We start from the raw sequence: 27,855 nt of genomic DNA, 5'->3' as shown, positions 1-27,855 counted from the left end.
TTTATATATATATATATATATATATATATATATATATATATATATATAACTTTAATCAGAGAAGAGTGTTGTAACAAATATATGTTTTATATATTTCTGATTTTTCATAACATTTTTAAGGCTGCGGTTATTTATTCCATAAGTTGACAGATGACAGATCTACTATTATATAATTTTTGTCTCTCCGACCCACCTTGACTTTTTTACAAGTCATGCTTTATGTAACGTTGGGTCCGTTCCTTTACTTTTGGGAGAGGTCTGGGTGGAATCTACCACTTAAGCTGTTGTATTTACAGCAACTGTAACTAAGGTGTTGATGCTTGTTTGTTAATCTTGACAAAGTGCATTTCTTCCACTCACACGGCAAACAAACAGTTCCTTCCCAACAAAGGTATTGACCTGCTGCTGCGAACGCGTTGAACGTTTGTGACTTGGATTGAACTTTTCTGGATCTCGAAAAAGCCATTTGGATTTTTACCTCGATTGATGTGAAGATCATGAGCTTCAAGACCAGAAGGTCTCAAGTAGATCAAACATTGATGAAGGTGACCTCAAGGAGATCAAACGTAGACGAAGGGGGTCTCAAGGAGATCAAACATAGATGAAGCGGACTCTCTCTGTTTTTGAAAATGAGTACTGTCTCTATGGTACAGCTGCCAACTGTCCCTTCCACAGGACTTTTTGCAAATCCTTACGCAATCGAGGTACTAAAGACCAAAAAACAAGAACTTGTAGACGGGATCCAGAATCCGGATAATCTCCTCAATTGGCTCGTCGACCATGGAATATTCTCTCCAGAAAAAAAAGCGGCAATGTCTTATTACAAGACCAGAACAGAGAAGAACTCCAGGCTGCTGGACATTTTGGTTTCTAAAGGTGAGCGGGCCTGTCGCCTTTTTTTCTTTCCTTGTCTTAAGCAAATCGAGCCCACTTTGTATAACAGCATGAGACAATATGTCAGTACGGTGAATGAGATGATTGGAGATGGCAGAAGGCAGCTGGTGGGATATTTGCTTGAGAGAGACAAAGAGGATCTTAAGAAACCTCCCAAGGAAAAGGTGGAGAAAACGTCCAAAAGGGAGATTCTACCCAAAATTGAAAGGACCCCGAGGAAATTGCCTGATGGGGAAGTTAATGACAAGAGAAAGAGTAGTTTATCTCAGATCCCCAAAGGAACAAGCAGAGGAACACCCAGAGGAACACAAGGAGCTTCAGTCTTTGATGCTGTCAAAAGTGGGGACCTCTCGCTTCTGGAGGAGATGTTAAAGGGTTCGGATATTAATGCTGTAAATTCATTGGGTGAAACTCTGTTGCACGTGGCTGCAGCTAATGGCCACGTTCCCGCCATCGAGTTTTTAATCGCCAGAGGAGCTAAAGTAGATGCCAGAGACCGTAAAAAGAGGACACCGCTGCACAAAGCTTCTGAGAATGGACATTCTGAGGCCGTTGCGGTTCTGCTCCGAGCCGGAGCTAACATTTACGGCTTGGATGGCGACTCCCTAACCGCTGTCCACCTGGCCGCACGGAACAATCATCGAAAAGTATTGAAGGTCTTTCTGGACGAGGAACCCAGACGTTACAAAAACAGACGCAACTTTTTACATATGGCGGCCGAGAAGGACGATAGCCAACTGGTGAAGTTGCTTTTGGAAAATGGAGCGCCGGTGGACGCTGTTAATGACAAACGGCGCACCGCTTTGTTTAACGCTGTTTCTGCAGGGCATGAAGCCACCGTTAAAGTATTACTAGAAAATGGAGCGTCCGTTGACTCCGGTATTATCGACGCAGCCTTTAGTACCAACAACGAAGCCATTTTTGGGTTACTTCTGGAATATTCCAAAGGACTGTCTCCCGACACCATGATATCTGCGTTATTTAAAGCTGTCAAGATGAATCTGTCCGGAATAATCAACGCGTTAGTCGATAAGGGTGCTGAGGTTAACGCCAGGAACGACATTGAATATACGCCCTTGCTGTTGGCCGCCGAACTCGGAAAGCCCGAAGCCGCGCAGGCTTTGGTCGAGAAGGGTGCTCATCTTGATGTTCGGACGCCAAATCAGAACACGGCTTTACACTTAGCCGTTCAAGGAGGAAATGTTTCCATTACAAAGCTCCTCATCCGTAAGGGGATGAATATTAATATCACTGGCCCTGGAGACCAAACCCCGATTCATGTGGCTGCTTTCCATAACAAGCAAGACATCGTCGATGTTTTAATTGATGCCGGAGCCAGCGTGAATGCCGTAACCAAAGAATTAGTGACTCCTCTGCATATCGCAAGCCAGAGGGGCAACCTCGATGTCGCCCAACGTCTTCTACACCACCGAGCCAACGTCAACGCCAAGGACAAGGGTTCAAGGACGCCCTTGCGTCTCGCTGTTGACGGAGGCAACGGAGATCTGGTGCAATTGCTTCTAAATAATAAATCGGACCCCAACGTTACAGATAAAGATAAAAAGACCCCAATGCATGTGGCCGCAGCCGCTGGACAGGTGGAGATGGTGGAAGCCATGTTGAGGAGCCAAGCAAGGTCTACAGCCAAAGACATGGACGGCTGCACGCCCGTTCACTACGCCGCGACCGCGGGAAGCGCTGACATAGTTAGAGCGCTGATGAAAGCTGGAAAGAATAAAAATGTGGACGATAAAAACGTTTGGAGAAAAACCCCTCTGCACGTGGCGGCTGAGCACGGCCACAGCGACCTCATCGGCCTGTTTTTAAACAACGGGGCAGCTGTAAATTCTCTGGACAACAACAGAGACACCCCGCTTCACTGCGCGTGCAGAGCCGGGCACCTCTCCTCGGTGCAAACGCTCGTGGGGTGGGCGCAAGGAGAAAAAGCCAACTTGCAGCTCACCAACAGTCTGAAGAAGACACCGCTGCAGGTTGCGGAGTCCGGAACCACCGACAGCCACCAGCAAATCGTCACCTTCCTGAAAAAGAAAATGCACTTAATCAAATAATACATCGTATTAAAACAGCTGACCGCCGGAAATACGATACCCTTTGGAGATTTTGTTTACAGGTTGTCATTGTGATTATCTTTAGATGGGGAAATGATACCCAGTGGGTTAAATGTGAGGTCTGGCATCTTGCAGTCGTATGCTTTGTTGTTGGATTGCAACTCACATCATTCTCAGGCAGCCACGACAGATTGCTGACAAGTACTGGCTGTAATGGGAGTTGCAGTACAGGAACAGCAGCTCTAGGCCCGCAGGTTGGTCTGTTCTCGCTGTATAAATCCATCTGGTATTATATTGTGCTGTTGGGTGTATATGGATTTGCAGTGTTATCATCATCAATCATTTGTGACTGTAGAAGAGTGATGGGAGTTGCGCTCCAGCAGCAGCAGGAGGGATACAGATGAAACATTGTATCACAGTTGCTGTTACATTAAATGATCATTTATTGTATATTTTAATTGGTCCCTCCCCCGAGGATCTGGCCTTCTGTAGACAGGAGCCAAAATTGGTGTGGATTGCTTTTAGCTCCACCCACTAGCACCATTTTTTTCACACCCTACCTGCTTTTGCATAACACCGCCCAAATGTATGGATTAAGCATTCTATATGTACTAACAAATCTCGCCATAATTGATTTGATTTCATACATTTGTAAATATAAATAATTAATATAATTTATTAAACATAAACTGTATAAAAATAGACTGTGAAAAATGTGAAAGTCTTATCGCCATAGCAATCGATAGATTCTTTCTGCTGATCCCGCTACGTTCTCCTGCTGGAAGAGAAACGTTAGGCCTGTAATTAAGGGGTTAAAATGTAATGAATTTAGAGAATTCTGATTACTTGTAAATTGCGTTTTAATCTTTAATAAGAAACTTCCTGGTCGCGCCTTAAAAAAATCTTTGTAGGTATCAACTCAGCCCAGCACTGAAAGGGTTCAACCTAAAGCTCCGCTCCTACAACGTATACACTCACACACAACGGGAAAAAAAAAAGTATTCTAAATAAAACTTTCTTTAATACAAAATTGTCAGTTTCACTGTTAACCCTTTAGTAGAAACATAAGCAAACCGGTTTCACCACTGATTACACCGGGGATTAGGATTTTTTTTTCCTTTTTCTAAATTATCATATAATTAACAAATTAAAGCTCGTTTAGCCCGTTTCTCCTGCTGTAAAGACTCAAACCTTAATCAGTCGCTGGTCTCTTGTAACTTTTCTCCTCCTTTGTCCCTTTAAGTATTTAAATGTCCCTCCCATCCCCCGCCTCTCTCTTTTAAATATATATTTTTTCTATAAACTGCTGAAATCATAGAAATAAAGCATTAAAAAAACCATAAAAATCTGCAACACACCCTACGGACACTCTAATCCCCGCCCCCTGCTTATTCCACCATCTGATTGGAAGAGGAGAACCGCCCGGCTGATGTTTCGTTGTTATAGCAACGGCTCCTATCATGTGACCCTGTGACATCACACACCAGGAAGTGGAAGAAAACATGGCCAGGAATGAAGAGAAGCAGTTTGGGAAGCTGAACAGGCTGTGGCTGCAGAAGGAGAGGGAAGGTGAGAGCCCATGGGCCGTAATAACGCGTTCCGTGCGCCGTAATAACGCGTTCCGTGCACCGTAATAACACGTTCCGTGCACCGTAATAACACGTTCCGTGCACCGTAATAACGCGTTCCGTGTGCTGTAATAATGCGTTCCGTGCGCCGCAATAACACGTTCCGTGCACCGTAATAACGCGTTCCGTGCACCGTAATAACGCGTTCCGTGCACCGTAATAACGCGTTCCGTGCACCGTAATAACGCGTTCCGTGCGCCGTAATAACGCGTTCCGTGCGCCGTATTAACGCGTTCCGTGCGCCGTATTAACGCGTTCCGTGCGCCGTATTAACGCGTTCCGTGCGCCGTAATAACGCGTTCCGTGCGCCGTATTAACGCGTTCCGTGCGCCGTATTAACGCGTTCCGTGCGCCGTAATAACATGTTCCATGCATGAGCTTTGATTGGTACAGATGGATGGATGGACGGATGGCGCTTACAGCGTATAAGAAATATCTGGCTTTGTTGGGGATCGGGGTGAATTAACGATCCTCTGAGACCTTAAAGGTTCTAATCGTACATTTATAAGCGATGAATTTGTCGTGAATTCTTCGTTTTCTTTGACAGAGGGACACATTAAAGATGTCGGCGGTAACCGGCCCAAACTGGTAAGTTATCGAAGGAGCGCTCCTGCCCTATCTTCGCATTCGAGGACATTTTACGTGGAGTCCAACGAATTTCACGGCAGGCAAATCTGTGCAGGCATTCTGGAGTTAGAACCTTAGCCCTCTGTCCAATTTAACTCTTTCCCCAGCACACAGTAACCAATCACATGTAAGCTATCTGAACGGATGGTTTGCTGGCATACATGCTATTGGCTGTTGCTTCAGTGACCCCTCATCTATGGGGATAACCATAGAATATCTGGCCTGCCCTTGCTTCAACCTAGGAGAAAAGGAAGGGAGTGCAGTCCTGAAAGATTAAGATTGGGGACTCAATTGCCCCCTTGGCCCTACCACTGCAGCTCTCTTTCTTAAAAAAAAAAAAGAAAAAAAAAGCACGTACAGGAAGTGTACCGACGAATGCTTCCTGGTTTCAATAGATGGATCAGGGGGAGGAGTTACATGATACAGAAGTCTGATTTTCTTACCCTGATAACTAAAGAACGCCTGCACCGATTTGCATGCAGTAAAATGCATCGGGGACCGTACAACATAGACTCCAGCATGCATTGAATAATGCAATACAGTTTAGAGTTGGAAAGTTAATGGGGCAAATTTAGCAAATGTCCAGGGGTGAGGTGTATTGGGTGGATGCTGTATGAGAAGCAAATAAATTAATAGTTTAAAAAAAAAAAAAAAAAAAAAATAGTCTCTGGAATGTAAGGAAGCTTAACTTTACTAAGAGGGTGGTAGATAAGTGGAACAGCCTCCCTGCAGAGGTAGCAGAGGCTAATACAGTGAGGGAATCCTTTGTAAACATTTAACATTGTTAAATTGTTGTCAATTTCAATGATGTTGGACAAAATTGAAATAGCCTCTTCTTAAAATATGTCCTGAAATAACTTGATAAACTATTTCACGTATAATATATACGTTAACACACACAAAGTAACGCAATATGCAGATGTATCTGTTTTAACGGCTTGAATTCCTCTTGTAGTCTGTCCTGAATACAGCATCAGATGTAAAGAAGTGGATACCCAGCATTAAAAATGAAATCAACTACTATTTAGAGGTAAGGCAGCAAAAAAAACTATCTAAAAAAAATTCCTCCGAGACGGCCTGCAGTTTAATTTTTCTACAATCGGCTGAGGTTGGCTGTGTATGAATATAAAAGGGGTTAACAAAGTACAGGAGGGGAGTTACAACAAGAGGCCAGAATCTAACACTAGAGGGTCAGAGGCTTAGATGGATAAGGGTGGTGGATAAGTAGAGCAGCCTCCCAGCAAAAGAGGTAGCAGTTCATACAATGTTGGGATTTAAACATGCATAATGCATTCTTATCATTAAAAGCCATCTCTTACCTCTGCACCTGTTTGCATGAATGTATTTTTTGGATGATGGGAGTTATAGTCTACCAAGTCCTTTTACTGTATTCTCTGCAGCAATCCCAGCTGCCTCACTACCCCGAGAGAAAGATCGAGGAGTTCCAAGAAAAGATCGAGTCCCTGAGGAAGGAGTATCAAAGCCACCTCTGGAAGCTGCGCAGGTTAGACCCGGAGTGCAAGGAGCACCCCTGGAAGCCGCGGGGTTACACGAGGAAGAGGACGGCGGAGGGGAAAGCGCCATCGTGGGTAGAATCAAACCCCCCCGGTACGATACCAAACAAACCAAAGACTCTGGGGCGCGAGAGCTTTATTCGTCCGTACAAAAAAATCTCACTGGCTCGGTGGGATTTTTCTTTTAGAGGTTATTAAAAATAATCTTATTTATTTAGCCCATTCTAACCAAGCTTTTTCTCCTCCAAGGTGATAAATTACTCAGCACACCAATCCTTAATCCCACTGTAAAGGAGGACAGCGATTCGGAAGAGGAGGCTTCTTCGGGCAAAGAAGAGAGAGCGTTCACCCCGGGCTGCGCCGTTATCAATCCAGGCAGCCAGGATAAACCCCTCGTGTTCAATACAGAGACCTCCGATCCAAAACACGTGTGGCTCAGGTCGCCCTACAACACAGACGGCCGCGAGACACAGGCGCTGAGAGACATACTGCTGTCCGATCGTCCGCGGCAAATAGGAAGCGTTAACGCGGGGAGCAAAAAAAGCCGAACCGGTGGAGGGATTTTAGGTCTGGATTGTTACACATCTTCAGATGAAGAGAACTGACGCACTGAGTACCCCTTGCTACGAAGACCCTCCGGGCATATTCAGCGACAGAGATGCCCCTCGAGTGAATTCAAGTTGAATTTTGGGTTCTGTAAACAGTGTTCTGTGCATTGGGTACTGGCACTAACCTTGAGGATGCTGGCAGTGTGAGTGTGAGTGTGTATATGTGTGTGTATTAAGCATTTTATGGGACTGTCAGGTTTTTCTATTTTTGTCCTGAGTGGATATTTTTCACAAATGTTTTAACCTGGTTAAACCCTAGTTATACCCCCCCACCACCACCACAAGGACTATGGGTCACTCACATAAAACACGTTTCACCCAGGGCCCGATATCTAAACAAGTTGTTAAGATCGCTAAGGTAATAAACCGGTAATAAAAACATTAAACGTCTTTATTTTTAGATACCAGATGAAAAAATAAAGTGTGTGTGAAGATGTGACGATACACAGCAGGAGATTGACCAACACACTCCATCTGATCTGTTTTCTTCTAATATAGACTGAAAAAAGGAAGTCACAACGTAGAAGGTTTCATTCGGCAGAAAAAAAAAAAGTATATTTTTTGTTTTTCTTTTGAACACAATGGCGTACGTGAATGTAGATTAATATGCAGTAAGCTGATTGGCTTAGCCATTTCATCGGCGGGATTACTGGGTAAAGTTTTGATGAGGTCCAGGTGGTCTTAGTTATCCAGGAAATGGTCCATTTCGGCGGTAGTTGTTGCAATGCTCCGTGACTCGGGGCTCTGAGACTCTTCCGGTTCTTCCATCGCGTCTGCATCCTTAGCACTTGTATAGCTGCTACGGAAAAGATCTTCGATACGGGTCAGGAAAGCATCGGCGACGTGGGTGCAGTTTGTAGAAAGTAGCGTTTTTCTCATAGAAGACAGGAGCTGTAAGAGAATACGTCAGCCTGTAGTTATCCCGCTGTACAGCGCTACAGAATTTGATGGCGCTATATAAAACAATAAGTAATAACAACACCACCACCACCACGTTGGGTATGGAGGGACACGCACCCGGTCACACAAAATGCAATGCATCATGGGAGTGTTTAACCCCCATTATGTACAGGAATCGTTCAATACGATTCACATCTACATTAAAAACATATACATTACACAAACATACAGTGCTAGCATTCCTTACAGACAGGTAAATGCACCTATGTGTAATGCAGCGCCACCTGCTGGCAGATAATCAGTACTGCACACAAATCAACGCATTACATTTGGCTGAAGGGGTCTACTCTCTAATTAGGGGGGGTTTGTCGGAGTTTTGTGGTTTCAACCCCCTCACTTCACCATTCATTATGAAGGGCCAACGTCAGCAGGTTCCCCCAGCAGGATGGGGCTGTGCAGCCCCCGTATAATGTATAATTCAATGTGTAAAGATACTGAAGAAGTCCCACTGGCTGTAAGCCTGCGAGCCGGGCCCTCGTTACCTAATGCTTTGGGTCATCTTGTTAGTTCAGTTCTAGTTTTGTCAGCTCCTTTGAATGCAGGGACTGTAAGAGGCACTGCGGGAATTGTTGGCGCCATATAAATGATAGTATTTATACTATACATTGTACAGGGTCGAGCCAAGCTCTTCCTGCAGCTGAAGCTTATTGGGAAAGGGCCTTTATAATGTATTCATTCCCTTTAGTGAATAAATCCCATTGTTAAAAAAAAAAACCCAAAAAAAACCAAAAAAAACCTCTGGTATCATAACTTCTTTATTACCGAGCATCAGAATAACTACATGATGCTGTATGATTTACAAAGTATCGGAAAATGACAAACCGATAGATATTATGAGGGTTATATATGGGATAATATGGACAACGTTTGCTGTTTTTTTTTTTTAATTTTTTTTTTTTGGGAAACCACAGCTCTCCGTTTAGTAAATAGACCCCAGAGATGTATCTCTGAAATTTTCATCTGTCTTGTAAAAGACACATCAACTTCCAAAGTAACTTTAAAGTGGACTAACAAGAAACCTAGAACCGAGAGACTAAACCGACCACTGTTGGTGGCCAGAACCATTCTAGCAGGAATAAACGTTTGTGAGTGGCGCTCGTACCTTCTGCAGACAGGTCATGTCGGTATCTCGGCGAAACTTTCTGTTCATCGGAACGCTGCTGCTCGAAAAGAAACAAACAACGATGTCAAACGTTAGAACAGGAATCCGCCAGAACGCCCTCCTTTACTGAAAATTACCCTCGGCTTGTGCTTTTTGTTTAGAGATATTAATTTAAATGGAAATAAAAGGTGAAGAAAAAAAAAAAATCATATAATCTGCATTATTAATACGAGAGAGAGAGATTATATATATATATATATATATCTGACAAATTATGACACACAGAAAATAACTAATGCTTGAATATGAAAAGTAAAAAAAAAAAAAAAGTATGGGGGAAAAAAAAGATTAAATAGAGGGGTTATAAAAATATCTCTTCCATAATATTATTAAATCCATGCACTTTTCATTTATTAACAACTCTTATTAAGTAATTCCAACATTATATATATATTTTCAATTATTCGGTGTAACAATGCAATGCTGACCCTTAGAAAATGTCCTCTGGCAGTGAAAGAGTTAATGTTTGTCGGTGATGAAGTGTATTTAGACTGCTCTGCGCAGGAAAAACGTGAGAAAAATGGATGAATTTAACAAGCTGTACGTTTCTGCAGACTCGGCCGAGCGATAAAGGGCAGATATTCCCATTGGCGAATTGTTTTTATGTAGAGGTCGACGTCTAAAACGAATTAAGGCGCAGACGGGTCATTCAGTCGTGCGCAAGGTTTCCGTGCCCCTCTCCCCGTGATCACTGGAATTGTTAGGGTTAACAGCTGTGTATGAGTATTAAACAGATCATCCTGCGTTACACAAACTGGGCCTTTAAACCATACTCCATACCTATGAGACAATCTGTACTTCGCGATAATCCATCTCGTCTTTTCAAACACCACATCCCAGAGCGGTTCTCCCGACATGAGCTCAACTTCAAACCTGTACGGCATTCCTGGGAGACGGGAAACACGGAAACGCACGATGCCTCGTTAGCATGTATGTCACGGCGCAGGCACGGGGCGAAATAATACGCGCTTGATGCAAAGTAACAAAGGTTTGTCTATGAATTTACACTGCCGTTCAAAAGTTTGGGGTCGCTTAGAAAAGAAAAGCACATTTTGTCAATAAAAGTAACACGAAAGGGATCAGAGATCCAGCGCAGACGGGGTTAATGCTGTACCGCTTCTACCAGGAGGCTGTTCCATTTATCTACATACCCTCTTAGTAAACTAAAACTGAATAGTACAAGGAATTATTTTTCTAATGCTGTACTTTGGTTGAGAGGCAATGACTGATTTTTAATGGAATCTCTTTATAGGCATACAGAGGCCCTTTATCACTCCCATCACTCCTGTGTTCCAATGGCCCTTTATCACTCCCATCACTCCTGTGTTCCAATGGCCCTTTATCACTCCTGTGTTCCAATGGCCCTTTATCACTCCATCACTCCTGTGTAGCTGCACTACTGTATCTGCTGGCGCCATATTTAAAAAAAGGAGAAAGAAAAAAAATGGACATTTATAATCATTCCTGGTTATAAAACGCAACAGGCGACATAACATACTGTAAGACTGATCCTCGCTAAGGTCGTCTCCGATGATCAGACAGGACACCTGGGACTGCGGCAGAGGATTACTGCGATTGTAGGGACTTATAATCATTCCCAGGAATTTTGCTCCACCTCGAGAAAAATAACTCTGTAAGAAAACGGAACACAAACATTAAAATACTTCTTAACACAAAACACGGCGGGGGTCTTCCTAACTATGATTACGCAATATCGGAGGTGGGATCTGTTAGTAATTTACAGAGAGAGCTTGCAATTCGTGGTGGGGTCGGGTGCAGGTACTACACATCATCATCATCATCATCATCTCGAGTGCCATGCACAAGGTATGTATGTATGTAAACACACGCTCTACACGTGACACACAGACAACGCGTTTGGCTCCATCAGGGCTTTTCCATAGAGCTCAATGTATATGCTGGGATACGATGAAAGGTTATTATTTTTATGACTATTATCTTTTATTTATATGTCACCAACATTTTATCATACAATACATATATTTAAGGGGTGTGACAACTGCCGTCTATACCATGCTGCAGCTTATGTCGCCGTGTTTAATGGTAAACGAGCTAGTAATGACATATTTCTGAAAAAGATTGGGACCGGCTGGTTAGACCTGCGGATCATTAATCAAGCTCCTTACACCGGATCGATACGCCGCCAATTATTACTTCAAAAGGGAGGAAGGAGCGCTGTTGATCGCACAAAGGCGATATTTCAAACGTATTGATTCTGCTCGTTACCCCGTACCTGATATTTAGCCTGCGTGTCGATATCACGGATGGAGGGATTGGGATCAAACGCAGGGTGCGAATGGTACCATCCGATGACGCCGTACCCTCGCCCCGCCAAGGCCTCCGACGCCTGCGTTTGGGATACGGGGTCCATCTCGCACTGCATCCCTGTGCTGAGGCTGTTGCATGGTTCGGCTGCCCAGATCTGTGAATAAAACACGCCAACATGTCTACGAACGGTTCTTCATGTACAAACATGGCGTATGGTAGAAGGTTAGATTCAGAAGGGGACTCAAGTGTCCAAATCACTCAGAGATGACTGACCCCATCCACAATGACTTTAAGGGACAGTTATATTCCCATCCAAGTGCTCAAATCAATGAGAGGTACAACACGTCTGCAGGAAGCATACTTAAGTATGCTTTCTGGCTTCAGTGGAGGCGGCCATGGGAGGAAAATAAGTCTAGAGGTCTTGATTTCTATAACAAATAACTAAAGAATGTCTGCATCAGTTGCAGAAAATTGATACGGAGCCCATGTGGAGCCCCCTTCAATATGGATTTTACATACATGGAGGGCTGGGTTATCTGAATTAGGACACTTAGGCACTCAGGATATAAATCAGGCTGTAAAAATGAACTAAGCGTGTGTGAAGAGAAGTTATAGGGCGGTATAAGGGAAAGTGTACATGAATTACAGATAGCCAACGACTCTCAGGAAATAGACGAGAATAAATGAAAAGAAATGACTTACTTCCACAACTCTTTCGGATTCTGAGTATCGTCCTCCTAACAGGCCGATCACCTCTGCCATGGACACGTGAGCATGCTTCAAATAAAATAATTAAAAGGAGAAACGAGGATGAAAACTCATTGGCAATTTCAGACAGAATTAGGGGGGAGGGGCAGGGTGACAGTAATCGTCCAGGCTACATACAACGCTTACCAAGTCTAACACTAACATGGCCTCGGCGGCTACTTTCACCCGAAACGGCTCCTAAAGCAGAAAGTGACAGGCAGATGTTACAAAGCGAGATGCGAACGTTCCCCAGACCAAGGCTCACCAATCCTGTTCTAATGTGAAGGAGTCACGCAGTGCAGACGCCCCCCCCCCCCAGACTTGGACAAATGGGGTCTTACCAGTGACTCCGCCAGATCCCAATAGATTATCACTTATGGAGTTCCCGGCAACCCAAACTATTTAGTCAGAGCCGGCTGCTCAGGATCTGTCTATCCGTAGAGAAAAAAAGACTGCTTGGTTCTGGGGGGTCTTGGGGGAGGATCCTTCAAAAATTGCGAAGCCGCTTATTAGATCGTCTGTGTTTGTGTCGGATCGTGAAACTCTTTTCAGACAAGTAAATGGTTTGTGGCCTCATCTCAGTTTCTTCAAACCCCTTTAAAGTGACAAAAAAAAGCATACTTACTGGTTTATTTTCGTTAAAAGCAGAGCAGGGGATCAACTTGAAGGGGTCAAGAGAACTGAAAAAAAAACCAAAGATCTTCTTTAAAAGCCAAGGAATTAACCGCAAAACAACAATTAAAAGGTATTGTTCCAAAAAACAGTACCCTGTAAAACCTTATGGAAATGAACTGGGAAGATCACACAACTAAAGAATTATTTCCTATCACCGGGGAGGAATTATTAACTAAAAAAAAAAAAAAAAAAAAAAAAAGATGCCTTTGCTCTGCATAGGTATATTTAGAGTATGTAACTGTAGGATTTGGGAAACGTGACAGAGCCACGTTTAATTTAGGAAAGCTTACCTTGAGAGCTCTCTCATCGAGCGGTAAGTAAGTATCTGACATTCAGCTGATCTCCTGTATCCCAAATAGCTTGGGGTTGGTGAACGGGGCCAATGCATTTGGGGGGTATTCTGCAGAAACCCCGCATGCGTTAGCAGTGGGGACCACATGGAAATTTAAAGGGACCACTCAGCTATCCTATGTATGGGACGGCTGGAGTGTTCCTTTAACTATGCATTAAAGCGGACCACCTTGGTCCTCCTCGCTGCCGTTCTTCTATGACACAGCGAAGTCAAGGATCTGAAATGTTCAAACCATCTGCCAGATCTTTGGTGTATATACCCTCATTATTATGAAGTATTAGAAGATGTGTACAGGACAGAGGTAAGAGAGCTGCCACTACATAATTATTATATAGATTCGGTATAATATACTTGATGGATATACTTTCCTTGTTGACATAAAGAGTTAAGTTGGATAAACTTCAAAGTCTGGTACATCTTTCGCACTTCAAACAAAACAGCAGAGCGTTAAGATGTTAATTCTGACCTCTTGGTCTGCCTGGATCCTTTGGAGCACTTCGGGAGTTTGATCTTGTCTTCTCGTCTTCTTGCGATTTCTTCTGCGGAGAGATGCTGGCAGACAGGAACGGTATTTTCATTAGGGTAATAATTAGCAAGACAGCCCCTGACGCTCCGGAGTATCTTATCGACGTCCAGCCGCTACAGAGAATCATAAATCTTTTCCTGTGTAAAAGCGGATGCTTTCTCTTTCAGCTTCCCCACAGGAAGATACTCCCAATGGGCCGTGGACTCAAATAGACTTAATATAACAAGCGGTTTCAGATGTTATCCTAAACTCTTACGCTCCTCCTGCACTCTTGAAATTTAACTTTCAAACAGCTGGTTCTTAAAGAGTACAAAAGTTTACGGTTTTTTTGAGGTTCTATTCATTTTTAAACAAACCTCGAATGTTTGTCCCTCGAGGTCCTTTGCATCACACCAGTTCCCCCAAGGGTCTCGGACACGCCGTCGGCGGGTACGCTAGGACAAGGAAAACGGGTGTTAAAGGCAGGTTCCAGTAAGAAACGCTTTCTGCCCCCCTAAAGACAGCAGTGTCCACGACAAGACTTGAGGAAGCCCCTGTGGGGTATTCCGTGGCAGTGGAGGAGTCCCCAATCCCCGACTTCTGATCATTACCCCATATACTCATTTACAACAATGAGGGTTCCGTCGGCTTAACCCAACAATGATGTTCAGCCTAAAGAGACAATCCAGCCATTATTATTATCATCTTTTCTTTACATAGCGCCAACCATTAACGCAGCTCTTAATACAATACTCATATGCACTTTAATGCATATAATAGCGGAGTGGTCCCTTTAAATTTTGGAGCTCCACATGGATTCTGCAGAATCCCCCCCCCCCATATGCATTCGCCCCTTGGAGGTGTCTTAGACTCAGGAGCCATATGCGTGTTTAAATTGCCCTCACGGTAATAGCCTTTACCGCTTCTACCAGGAGGCTGTTCCATTTATCTACATACCCTCTTAGTAAACTAAAACTGAATAGTACAAGGAATTATTTTTCTAATGCTGTACTTTGGTTGAGAGGCAACTTTAAGTCAATACAGAGAAACCCAAACTTTTAAGTAGATACCTTCTTGTGAATTGATATGAAAAAAAAAACCTGTTATTTTCCCCAATTACTCAATAGCTAGCCTAAAATATACAACACGGGCATTTCTAGGGCTGCCCATACCCATGGGGCATGCTTAATAATGTAAAGTCTCTACATACACAACTACATAACCCTAGAGTCGTTTTACCATGGACTGCAGCCTGTGAGCCAACTCGTACGCTTCAAGAGTGTCCTTTCCTTCTTTGGACCTTATTTTATCGACCGGCCGGGGTCTGTTATAAACCGCTTGCTCTAAAAAAAACATTCCGAATGCACAGATAAATAATCAGGAAATATGGTCTTCTCAGCTTGGGTAAATATCCGTTTTTTTTTTTAATCACAGAGCCTTACCACATCCAAAGTTAACGGCTCCAATTAACTCCAGGTACATGTGAACGCGCCCAATGCAGTTCACATCCCCACAGTTCTTTAAGCCGGGGCGCACAGAAGTCTTATTCAGGTATTTGGGTTTGCATTCCTCCCTGAAGAAGAAAAAAAAAGAAAAAAAAGAAAAAAAAGAAAAAGAAAAAAAAGAAAAAAAAAGTATTTATGGGTAATTACAATTTCATAACAAGTTTTTACTGAAGCTCTTAAAGTAGCATTGGCTCCGCACCATCCCTGACAGGGGTAATTGTGTCAAAGTTCTAAGAATAGTAATTAAAATACAACTGAAAATTAAAATTCTGCATCCAAACAATGCCTTCTGGAGCCCTGTGTAAGCTGCCCTCAAGGACCAGAATGTTTATTCTTCTCTTACTTCAATATATTCATTTAGAGATCGAGGACCGTATTGAAGCAGATTCTCGTTCACACGTCGGATCAAAAACACATTTATTCTTCAGACACGGACATATTTTTAAAAGAATAAAAATGTGAACACAACAAGTATCGCAACAAGCAATCATATTGATACCGCGTGTAACCTTACCATCGATCCAATATATAGTTGCGGATCCTAAGGTAACGCTCTGGAGTTTTTGCTGGGCGACCTTCGAAAAATTCCGGAATGGCTTGCTTTTCTTCCTCCATTATGGAATTCCGGTCTATTTCCATTTCCTGGTCAGGTGGTTTAAGCTCATCCCCTTCCTCCTGGTTGTCGTAGTCGTTGTCACACGCGGCGGGTGATTGGTTGGCACTGGCCGCAAAGTCCGTATCAACCGGAAGCTGTTGTGGATCGGGGGAGCTGTCAAGCCCCGGCCCATATGGGTCCGTGCATTCTATATTATCGTGATGGCTCAGACAGGCAGATGAATGAAATAATTCCTTGTCTGCTATGTCCGCCTGTTCACAAAGTGGATCGGAGTTTAGATCCTCCGTCTGTGATGGTTCTGATAGGACAGGAGTTTTTTGCGCAACACTTTGTGATGTCCCCTCGTTGTCACGGTTGGTAGATGAAGGATCTGGTTTCTCGATGATTATCTCATCCATCTCATCCGTTATATCGATGTCTTCATCGTCGGAAAGTTTTTCGATTTTAACAGCATTGAGGTTTGGGTCAGCGCGACCTCTGAACACTGGGAGCTCATCTGAGATCACGCCGTCTTCTTCATGGTCACCATGACAGAAACCCAGCAGACCCGTAGGGCTACTTTTGGATTCTTCTTTTTCACAGTCCTCCAGCTTGCACTGTCAAACACAAGCCACACTATTAGCGCTCGGCAGACATGCATCCAATATCTACAGTTAATATCTCATTTTGTTGGAAGACGCCTGACTTGATTTCCCACACAACACCTGGGACACCCACGAGGGCAGCGAAAGGAATTACAATCCTTTATGTCAGGGGTTCTCAAACTGCGGCCCTCCAGCTGCTGCAGGACTACATCTCCCATAATGCTCCTTCAGCTAAGGGGCTGGCTGAGGAGTATGGGAGATGTAGTCCTGCAGCAGCTGGAGGGCCGCAGTTTGAGAACCCCTGCTTTATGTGTTATGGCTGAGAACCCTGCTTTAGGGTGTAACATTGGATGGGGGGGGGCACATTTTGAGGAAGAATAAAAGGATTAAACTATGTTTTTGTTGATTCTGACCAAGTTAATGAGAAATTCTGGAACACAGAAAGGCTTTGAACCTTTTCTATGGGGCAGAGGTGAGCAGTAAGAATAAATTGTTTCCCTCACCTCTGACACAAAACAAATGTGTCAAAAACCAAAATGGGGATACGAACATAACAGACCTACCTCTGAGCTATTAATAAATATATGAAGGTAAAAAGTGCTACTTATTTACTCAAGCGTTTACGAACAAAAACCTTTTATTTATTTATTTTTTTAACATTTTGCTTTTTTACTGTTAATTGTAGCAATATAAACATTTTATCCAATTTAGATTTAAACTGCTTCACCAATTATCAGAGATTTTAAATTCTTTATTTTAGAAAATATTTCTTTGTTTTACCAACGTTAGAATAATAATTGTGTTAAAAAAAAAAAAAAAAAAAAAAAGGGGGGGGGGGGCACGTGGTCGCCTGAATCCACACAATCTATAGAAATCACATACTCATGACTGGCGCTCGTTTATACCCTATGTTATTACTGCAGCTTTAATTAAACATAACATAATGTATGGAAAGTCAATGACATCTGAAACAAAAGTTCCTACCTTATTCTTAAAATATTGCCTGGCATAACTCTTAACTTGTAAAACGGTGCGACTTCCAATCAGCCGTGAAATATTTGTCCACCTTCTTCCAAACTCTGCCTAAAACACAAAAGATTGGTCTTTCTGAATGAATAAATAGTCTTAATTGCTACTTAAAAAGCTTTGAGGGTAACATCTTCCTTTAAAATATAATCAGTAATTAATGAACTTACCACCCCCTGTTCAAAGAGTTCCTTCTCTTCCGTGGTCCATTTCACCGGGCTGGTTGCTGGTTTAGCCGATGAACGTATCCTTCATATTAATAAAACAAATAAATGTCAAAATCAGGCTTCTTAGTGATATGAAAAATTTTTACAACTAACCATGCTAACTAAGCAGAGTTACGATATCATAACAGGCCTTAATGTATGTTAATATAATTTATTTATTTATTTTTTTATTTAAGTAAAAAATAATGGAAATTCAGGTTATAAGACTTCTTACCCCGCATGCCATTTTACTACAAAAGTATTTCTAATTTTAAAAGCGTACAAAATCGATTTCTCAAGCATTTAGTTTTAATGTAAAATGCTCACAAACACTAAAAAATAAAACAAAAGGCTGATTGAAATGTCTGAAAATTAACAAACATTTCCTAGAAATGAATCATAAGAAAGTTAGAGCTGCATTTTTCTTTTGCACTGAATACTTTTTGAAATGAGAAATTAAGGACATTCAAATCTCTATTTAGAGAAGTTACTTACAGAACGCGTGATATTTTCTTCTGTGGGCTTCTAGCATCCCCCCCCCCCAATAAAAAAGAAAAAAAAAAAGTCATTTTTAGTGATCATTAGAATTTAAATGTTTGAAGAGTGAGCTTCAGCTCTGCAGCTTCTATTTTTTTTTCTTCATACAGGTTAAACAATGCATATTAAAGTATTCACAAAGTATGTTGGTATGGATGCAGGAGACAGCTGACCACCCCTTTATCCTCACTGCTAATACCTAATGAGCCCCGATTTATTTAGACAAGTAAATAGGACATATGAAACAACACAAAAAAATATACCCTTCCCTCTTAGACAGACCTTTTGAAGCAGCGTTTCTCTCCATCCTTGGACTGTGGCCAGAACGTTGCAGAAAGTGGCTTGTTAGACAAATAATATCTATGGAATTGTTAAAGGAAGACCCGCTGACTCCATATGGGGGTTTAGGTTTAAAAGGAACATTTTCAAATCATGCCTAGTTTCTAAACAAGTATATAATGTTTGTAAATATTATATATATATATATATATATATATATATACACTGCTCAAAATAAAGGGATATAAATATATATATATATATATATATAAAATCTATTATATTGTAAATATTCTATATATAAAAAAATTATATTATAAATATACATATATATATACAGTATAAAATCTATTATATTGTAAATATAGCTATATATATATATATATAAAATCTATTATACTGTAAATATTATATATATAAAATCTATTATATAAATATACATATATATATACACACAGTATAAAACCTATTATATATATATATATATATATATAATTATTATAGCGTAAATATTATATATATATTTAAAATCTATTAAATTGTAAATATATATATATATATATATATATATGTTTTCTTCTGAGGTGTGTGCGCCCCTTTGTAAGGATACTCTTCCTCAAGCAGCATTTTCTCAATGGCTGCCTTGTTTTCTTTGCTGATGGTGCTGTCCAGCGTCCACGGCTGAAAGAAACAAGATTAAATGGTGAGAATCTCCTGAAAGCAAATAATTCCTATTGTGGTTCTGCTTTATTTTTTTTTAAGCAAAGGAGCTGAGCACGATTTAAGAGAAGGAAAGCTCACGAGAGCAAAATAAGTTTCTCATTTAGAATTATAAAAAAAAACCTTAAGGGGTTAAACACCACGCACACACCTAAATAACAACAATTCACGTAACTGTCCCTTTAAGACAAATTTAAAGGGCATATTAATGTTAGGTTAGGGGATCTTGTATTATTTTTTTTTGCAATCTAAAGTCTAAAACCGTTTACAAGCAGAGACTGGACAGTCAAAGTACTCACGGTGAGGTCGCTGTCGCTTCTCCACACGGAGTCCAAGTAATGATCGGCACCAAACTCGGACGGCAGGTCCTCTGGAGCCCTGTAAGATGCAGCAAACAAAACACACGTCATTATGATATATAATATATATATATAATGTCAGCACTATAGAGGTTACGCGTAACAATGGCTGTTATTTCTAAAGCCCATTAGTCTCATTTCTAGCTGTCTGATGGGGTCTAACAGATAAGGAGGCTGAATTGCAACTATTTAGTCTACAGTGCAGATGACAAAGCAGGGACGAGCTTGGCTCGTGAGCTTACAATCACCACTTACATAAACCATTAATCATGTAAAGCAAATAAGCCGATCTGTCACTTTATTTTTTTCATTTTAAATGTTTATATACATCAAAAAACCCGCCTTTTCCGGTTTCTGTGACGCCAACCAAATCAGTGGCCGTCGCGTCATATTATTGTTTTATATAACTCCGTAATATTCCGCGGCGTTGTACAGTTAGGTGTTTTCCAGCAAGAAGTTATTATTGCATGCGCAAACCCATCAATGATGTCTCTGGTGACGCATTCGGTTTTAAATGTGTATAACTTAACCTTTAAGCCTAAAGTATTAGAGTGCCAGCTCTTGGAGCCATAATCTTATAGTGCCTTAGCAATGTAATGTTAAGCCATTCAGGATGTGTTTAACCCGTTAAATTTCACAGGGGTGTGCCTTAATAGACCCCCCCCACACCGTCAATTAATTATATGTCAGTTAAATAAAGGAATATCTCTCCTCACCCCCTACTGGCTTCATTCTCATCCCCTTCAATATCAACATCTACTTCTTCCGCCATAATGCTCGGGTAAAGCAGAGGGAGCCCGGGGGTCACATTCCAGTCTCCCCCATCCAGCCTCTACCGGCAGGAGCTGAACCCCATACCGCAACTTGAGGAAGCGACAGACAGAGTGCCCTGGACCGGGTAGAACATCGTCACGGACTCGTTAGAGTCGCACACTGGGTAACTGGGCCTGCAGACACCAACATAACACGTCACTAACCCAACAGCCAATCAGAAGCCTCCTGTGTCCCTCGCAAGCTGACATCTTTGTACACTCTATGTACCGCAGCATGAAATGGAAAAGGAGACTTCCGGGAGCCATATTGGGACACCCAATACTTATTTACGCTTCCAGCCAGGCAGGCGCCATCTTTGTACACCCACAACAATTACTATTGTCGGGGTAACCGCCATAAAGGTGAAAATATATGCACGGCACATTGTTTGTTTAAACTTTCTGCACGATAACGAGATGAACAAGCTGGTGGCTTAGATGGGTGTACAAATATGGCGCCCTCTGTAGGGAAGCAAGATCTTTGCCACCGTCTCCCTTCCGAGTGTGGGCATTCCTTGCCCCCAGGCACAGCTTCCTGACCTGCACTTGTAGCTGGTGGTCGTTATAGTAACGTTTACACATGTGGTCCCTGGGACCGGGCCGGCTGTAGCCTGTGATCCTGGCCTGCCCTTGTCTGCCCTCCAAGCCAAGTTGGGGTAAGTCCTGGGGGTACATTTCTAAGCCTGGCAGAGGTGAATGTGACAGACATGGCTGGCTTCTGCCTCCTCCTTCTGTTTACAGCCAGGCTCTTCCCGCAATAAAGTTTGGCGGAGTTATTAGACCGTAATTAAACTAATTATATATCATTAGAGTTACAGTCTGTATAAGCTGCAGGGCAAGGGTCGCTTTTATTGCCGCATTGGGACATTTCAATACTGATGTACTTAATAACTGTGTGTATATATATATATATATATATATATATATATATATATATATATATATATATATATACATACACACACGCTGTATGATACACATATGGTATATACAATAAAATGAGAATTGTTTGATTTCAGAGTATATTTTATTTGTAAATGGAAATGGAATGTCACAACATTGTATGCAATTTTGATCATATATTTTAAAATAATTTCATTTGTGAGGGGTTTTGCCACAGGTAGATCTCACAGCGCTGTATACTGTAATAACCCCCCCCCCAGACACTGTATACTGTAATAACCCCCCCCAGACACTGTACACTGTAATAACCCCCCCAGACACTGTATACAGTAATAACCCCTCCCCGGAGCTGTATACAGTAATAATCCCCCAGTGCTGTATACCGTAATGTTGTCATTCTGTCCCAAAAAACTCCCTTTATCTGCAGACCTGGAGCCCCCATTCCTGTCAGTCATGTGATATTTTGGGTGACTTTCCCGGCTCAAACACCACACTGAGCTGATGCTTTATGGCGATGCTGGAGCGATCACAAGCGCTGTATTGGAAGGCAGCATGACTGTACCAAGATGGCGGCGCCCTTATGCTGGCCAGAACCAATGACAGGAAAAAGGTCCAGAACCTCCTGAGACCGCTGCTCTCCCCCTGCAGGCTGATCACGGGTACTGCAATCATCTGTGCAAGGCAATGGAGCCCTATAAATATAAAAATACAAAAATATTAAAAATATTATAGTTAAAGATTAAATAAAAATGTAATAAAATTTTACAGTAATAATCCAGTTCCAAGAAAAAAAAAAAGACTCCTCTTGGTGGTTTCTGGCTTTAGTTCCTCTCGGAAACCCAGGCTAAAGTCCAGTTTTACCCCGAGAGGTGCAAATTTCCTCGATGGTCCCTGTCCTCCGTAGAGCTCTATTATTCTCAATAGTATATTCGATGTACCTTCAGATCGCGTTATATTCAGATAATAGTTTGGGCACCAGCTTACCCTATGTTTATACCGCGCAATTTATCATTATAGTAACCAATGGCTGTTTCTTATGATTGGGCCGTTCCATTGGTTGCTATAAGACCACTTTTTATACAAATTTCCAATTTCTTTATTGAACAGATTTCCTTTATTGAAGCCGTCAGAATAATATTTCTTTAATAATATGCTAGATTTTTTTTAAAAAAAATTTCATTTAAATAACATGCTTAATTTTTTATTTTTTTTTAATAGATTCATTTCAACATTTACATGAAAGAAAATGGAATTCTTCTGCCATTTTCGGAGCGCTAAACAGAAGATCTTGACTTTTGCCGGACTCGTTTCAGAGAGTCTGCCCAGAAATACGTTTCATTGCTCTGCGTTAAAGACTAAATCCTCACCGACATGGAGCAAGAATATAAGTCCGGGACTTTATCGGCGTGATCCGAATCTCCAGCGTCCCAGCTTTTTTTTGTCCCATAGATCGGACTTCTCTATGAAGGACAGAACACAGAGTAGAAGCCAACACGCATTTCACAGAACGAACGGGGTGTTAAGTATTGACTGGTCACAGAGGGGCTGCTTAACTCCGCGCGTGCCAAGAATCGATGAAATCGCCGTCCGTTCGCCGACCCGTCAGCCCATGTACTCCAGACCCATCCACACCACTGCTCAACGTAACGTTCTGCTGCCACCCCACGTGTGGATTCTTATTAAACCGGCACAGAAGCTCTTTGCGATAATCCTTGGCAGGTAAAAATTATTTTTTTTAAAATTTTATATAAATTCTTATTCTTTTTTTAATTTCTCCATCATTAAAAGTTTTTTACCCTTTTTATTCGGCCAACATAGAAAAATATGTACATTTGCACAAGCTTTCAAAACCTCAGAGGTCCTTCTTTTATAAGCGTTCTAACAAAAAAAGATAGGAATTTTCATTCCATTGACATTAATGGGAGCACTTTCCGCACATGCGCTCTGGGATCTGAAGAGTCAGCACCGTTGTCCAAGCCAGTGCCGGAGGTGAGTATATCGTGGGCATGGAGATGCACGGCATATAACTGGGGGCAGAAAGAGGGGCAAATGAGTATGGTGACACCATGAAAATTTAAAGGGACCACGCTGCTATCGTAGGAGTGGCACGGTGATGTCGTTGTGACATCACTGGCATACATAAGATTTGAAAGAGATCCTTAAAGGGACCTCTATCCATATTGCAAAAAAATAAATTATAATAAAAAATCCCACATCCCATTTCATCCTTAGTATACTACATGTAAAAAATGATAACTTTCCCCCCAAACCCCTTAAGCCAGAAGTATTAAAAATACTACCTTTTAAAGGGTACTATGTATGGGATGGATGTGGTGTACTTCTGTAAACGGGGGGGTCATTGTTCATCAGCAGCGCCCACAAAAAAAAAATCTGAGCTAAACTGAAAAAAATATAATTTTTTTTTTTTTTTTTTTTTACTCACTAGCGTTCAGAATTATCACTTTTTGCACGTCGCCATGGTTTCAAGTTAAAGCCTCGTTAGTTCTCAATGAAAAGGATGTATAATTTGTGTGGGATCATCAAACACAGAAAAAGGGGAATCCCAATGAAACCCACATTTAGTAGAAATTCTACCCACTTAAAGGCTACTAAGTTGCCTTTATTGTATTCCACGGATTCCATCGGCGGCCAACACGGCAGCAGCTGAGTCCCCTCGACGAGATTGGGTAGGGTTTCGGGATCGCGATGGCGAAGCTCGTCTCTTACAGCAGAGTCGTGGATTTGTCTCGGGCGTTTGTAATTTAACCCCGCGGGGTCCGTCACAGATTTAGACGCGTGTCGTTTTTGTCTTCCAGGAGTGTAAGGAAATGGTGGAAAAGTCTTCCCTCCAACAAGCGGCAGCTGTTCAAAGAGAACGTCAGACGGAACAAGTGGAAGCTGTCGGGCAGCGTCGCCGCGCTGGGGATCGTCTTCGTTCTCTTCTATTGCACCCACTTAGAGGAAAGTCCCATCACGGGGCGCAGCCGGCTGCTGGTGTTCAGAAAAGAGCATTACGATTTCCTCACTAACCTGGAGTATGAGAGCGTGAGTTTGCGTTTACGGGGGAGAGCCGTTTATTCACTAAAGCACGACTTGTAATAAACAAAGTCTACAAGCTGTAATACATAGAAACAAAGAATCCGCTGGCAGATCGGCCCCCGTCTAGTCGCCCGTTTCTCCTGCCGTAAAGACTAAAACCGTAATCAGTCGTCGGTCTCGTCTTAGATTCAGGAGCCGTATGTCTATCCCATGCATGTTTAAACCCCCTTGCTGGGAGGCTGTTCCACTTATCTACCACCCTCTCTGTAAATGTTTTTATTGCACCCAGCTCTATATACTACGAATAACATGCTAGTCCTGTACCCGCGTAGGGTGTATATTTCTCTGTCATTTTTTTATTCTCGTTTTTTTTTTTTTTTGGGCCTAAATATGTCCTTCTGGTTTCTAAATTTTACACGTAATTATTAACCCCATGTAGTACGGTGTCAGTCATTATGTATTACCGTTATATATCCCGTTGAGAGTTTCTCATTGAGCTGCGAGACTGATGGATAATCTTTGTTCTGTTCTTCCAGCCCCCCTGCCGTATGTAATCAGAAACACTCTGTGTTTATCAAAGTATTACTGATTCGCATCTGAAGCCTCTAATAACCAATTATCCCACAGATAAGGAAATCTGAGCTCACAGATCATGCTCTTATCTAACAATATATGTGATTAATGTTCTAACGGTACCTTCACAACCCTAATAGACAATTATATATATATATATATATATACGCATACTACTATTTAGAAATTACCTTGTTTTTGAAAGAAAAGCACATTTTGTCCATTAAAATAACATAAAATGGATCACAAATCCAACGCAGACGGGGTTAATGTTGTAAATGACTATTGTAGCTGGAAACTGCTGATTTTTTATGGAATCTCATTATAGGCGTAAAGAGGCCCTTTATCACTCCCATCACTCCTGTGTTCCAATGGCCCTTTATCACTCCCATCACTCCTGTGTTCCAATGGCCCTTTATCACTCCCATCACTCCTGTGTTCCAATGGTCCTTTATCACTCCCATCACTCCTGTGTTCCAATGGCACGTTGTGTTCGCTGATCCAAGTTTAAGTTTAAAAGGCTAGTTGATCGTTAGAAACCCTTTTGTAATTATGTTACAGACAGAAATATCCTTGTTTTCCATGAATACAGCTGAGTGACCCCAAACTTTTGAACATTGTGTATGTGTGTGTGTGTATATATATATATATATATATATATATATATATATATATATATATATATATATATATAATATGTGTGTGTGTTACAAATTATTAGTTTGGTGAATGGGCCCTGATTTCTGTGTTTAGTGGGGTTATCACAAGATTAAATGGTGCTGCGAAGCCTCACAACAAATAACGCATAATTTAAAATGTATTCTTCAACCCATTAGACATTAAAACAAAGGCGCTGATCTTTAGGAGAAGCTGCAGTGACATGCGCCTTTTCTTCGTCCATTTTCATGCCACTGTATTTGCGGGGGGAGTAAATACTAAACCTTACAACCACGCAACCTATTTCTCTTATGTCATTCTTATCCAGAAAGGATAATTTCTTTTTGTTGGAATTAATATTACCAATGATTAGGTAAAAAAAAAAAAAAAAAAAAAAGGAATTAAATTGTCATCCACTTAAGGAATTGAAAATGGATCTTGTGTGTGTTGTTAGGAACCAGCTGTGAACAATTCCCTTTGATTAAAAGCTAATGAATTTTAGAAGAAGTACTTAAGTGCAAACAAAAAAAGTAACATTTTTCAAGACCAAACTAGTAAAACAGCATGGAACGAACGTGTAATAATAAAAAAAAAAAATACTTGAATTTCTCCTTGCGTCACGCAGTAATCACCGCGTTCAATTGAGCCACGGAGAGCTCAATATGTTCTTGAGAACAAAACAAACAAAAAAATAGCCGGGTCTTTTCAGTACAAAATACATCCATCTGATTATTTATTTATTAAAAAAGTAAAATGTGGCTTTTACTAGTAAAATATAAAAAAAAAAAAAAAAATGTTGATTCTGTAAAGTTGGTGCAGTCACCATAGCAACCAATGGCTTCCCTCTGAGCGATTTACCCCAGATTGCTTTTTATTATTATTATTATTATTATTATTTTAAACATGAGCTTTATTTTTGGGAAGAAAATCAAATGTTTTGGGCTTAAGCACGGCCCTTCTTACTTCTGCAAATCCAAATGATGTTAATCCGTTATAAAGAGCTGCGAAATATGACTATAAATCAATAAATAGTAATAACCCCATAAATGCCAGGCCAAATAAATAAATAAATCGCTGACAAGCTGCTTGTGAAATTAATATTTAAAAGCGTTATAATTTTTTTTTTTTTTAAATCATAAAAAAAGTGTTAAAAAAAAAAAAAAAGTCATAAAAGGCTATTTTTGTGCATATTATCTCCCTGAAACAAACAATAAAACCAATTATTTTATTTAAATTCTCCAACACGGGATCAGGTAATATCCTTTCGGGTTTTCTAACTTCAAAGCTGCAGCCTGCGTTTTCTTCCCGAAGCTCTGCGAGGCGAAGGCGGATTTTCCATTTAAAATCGAAGCGAGATTAAAGCTCCAAATCTGCTGAGTTTTGCTTTTTCAGGTCGTTCTGTATCTTTCTTGGTTTTTTTTTGTTACCTTTCCAGCTGATTGAAGAATTTAAGGATGCGACGCTTCCCGTGGAAGATTCTCGTTATCAGCTTGTCCAGAAAATTGTAGACCATCTTATCGCCTGCAACGGTGACCTTCCAGGGGTGTCTGAAATTGAGTGGGTCGTCCACGTCGTGGAGAAACCAGATATTAACGCTTTTGTGCTGCCGGTAAGGAAAAAGGAAACATCAAATTTCATATTTGATGTAGTTATAGAGTAAAATATACCACCCGGCTTATAGAAGCATAGGCTTCGACGGCAGATCGGCCCCATTCGGCCCATCCAGTCGCCCGTTTCTCCTGCTGTAAAGACTCAAACCTTAATCAGTCGTTGATCTCGTCTTCAGTAGCCGTATATGTCTATCCCATGCGTGTTTAAATCCCCTCGCTGTATTACCATCTACCACTTCTGCTGGGAGGCTGTTCCACTTATCTACACCCCTGTCAGTAAATAAAAATATCATCTTATTCACTCACCTTGAGTTGTCGGGTTTAAGGACTTTTTTGGTGATACAGCCTTTATCTGCTCTTTTTATTGGTCTTAACCTGGGGAGAATAAAATAATTTTCT

General features: G+C 41.4%; 2 protein-coding genes and 1 pseudogene across 2 annotated transcripts in view; 2 read left to right on the top strand and 1 right to left on the bottom strand.

Moving 5' to 3' along the window:
- Positions 1-644: 644 nt before the first annotated feature.
- On the top strand, positions 645-2,963 carry LOC149282151 (CARD- and ANK-domain containing inflammasome adapter protein pseudogene; annotated as a pseudogene).
- A 5,058-nt stretch (positions 2,964-8,021) lies between these two features.
- On the bottom strand, positions 8,022-20,634 carry LOC149282150 (histone H2A deubiquitinase MYSM1-like). Its single transcript, XM_089498589.1, has 19 exons — positions 20,579-20,634; positions 19,803-19,881; positions 19,394-19,464; positions 18,787-18,864; positions 17,932-18,010; positions 17,720-17,818; positions 16,050-16,747; positions 15,473-15,603; positions 15,270-15,373; positions 14,408-14,485; positions 13,992-14,077; positions 13,124-13,178; positions 12,646-12,696; positions 12,454-12,528; positions 11,717-11,905; positions 10,961-11,093; positions 10,243-10,348; positions 9,403-9,460; positions 8,022-8,231 (listed from the first exon to the last, which is right to left on the bottom strand). Exons 1-19 carry the CDS (start codon positions 20,632-20,634, stop codon positions 8,022-8,024), a joined length of 2,436 nt encoding a protein of 811 aa, XP_089354715.1.
- A 2,552-nt stretch (positions 20,635-23,186) lies between these two features.
- The window catches only part of LOC149282149 (metalloendopeptidase OMA1, mitochondrial-like), a 31,848-nt gene continuing 27,179 nt past the window's right edge, over positions 23,187-27,855 (top strand). The window contains exons 1-3 of the mRNA XM_089498588.1: positions 23,187-23,296; positions 24,394-24,622; positions 27,282-27,455. Coding sequence (XP_089354714.1) covers positions 23,187-23,296; positions 24,394-24,622; positions 27,282-27,455 — 513 coding nt within the window. The remainder of the gene's footprint in view (positions 23,297-24,393; positions 24,623-27,281; positions 27,456-27,855) is intronic.

The sequence above is a fragment of the Sceloporus occidentalis genome, unplaced genomic scaffold, assembly GCF_023333645.1.
Source record: "Sceloporus occidentalis isolate IW3139 unplaced genomic scaffold, rSceOcc1.0.p SCAF_122, whole genome shotgun sequence".
NCBI classification, from domain to species: domain Eukaryota; kingdom Metazoa; phylum Chordata; class Lepidosauria; order Squamata; family Phrynosomatidae; genus Sceloporus; species Sceloporus occidentalis.
Note: the sequence above shows the minus strand (reverse complement) of the source record. Positions and strands in the feature narration are given on the sequence as shown.

Excerpts from the sequence above, each read along its gene's own strand:
- LOC149282150 (XM_089498589.1), bottom strand. The coding sequence starts at position 20,634 with ATGGCGGAAGAAGTAGATGTTGATATTGAAGGGGATGAGAATGAAGCC. Across the intron at positions 15,604-16,049 it reads AACTATATATTGGATCGATG|GGAGGAATGCAAACCCAAAT; the intron begins GTAAGGTTACAC and ends TTTCTTCTTCAG. Across the intron at positions 13,179-13,991 it reads GGATCCAGGCAGACCAAGAG|TTCTCTTGACCCCTTCAAGT; the intron begins GTCAGAATTAAC and ends TTTTTTTTTCAG.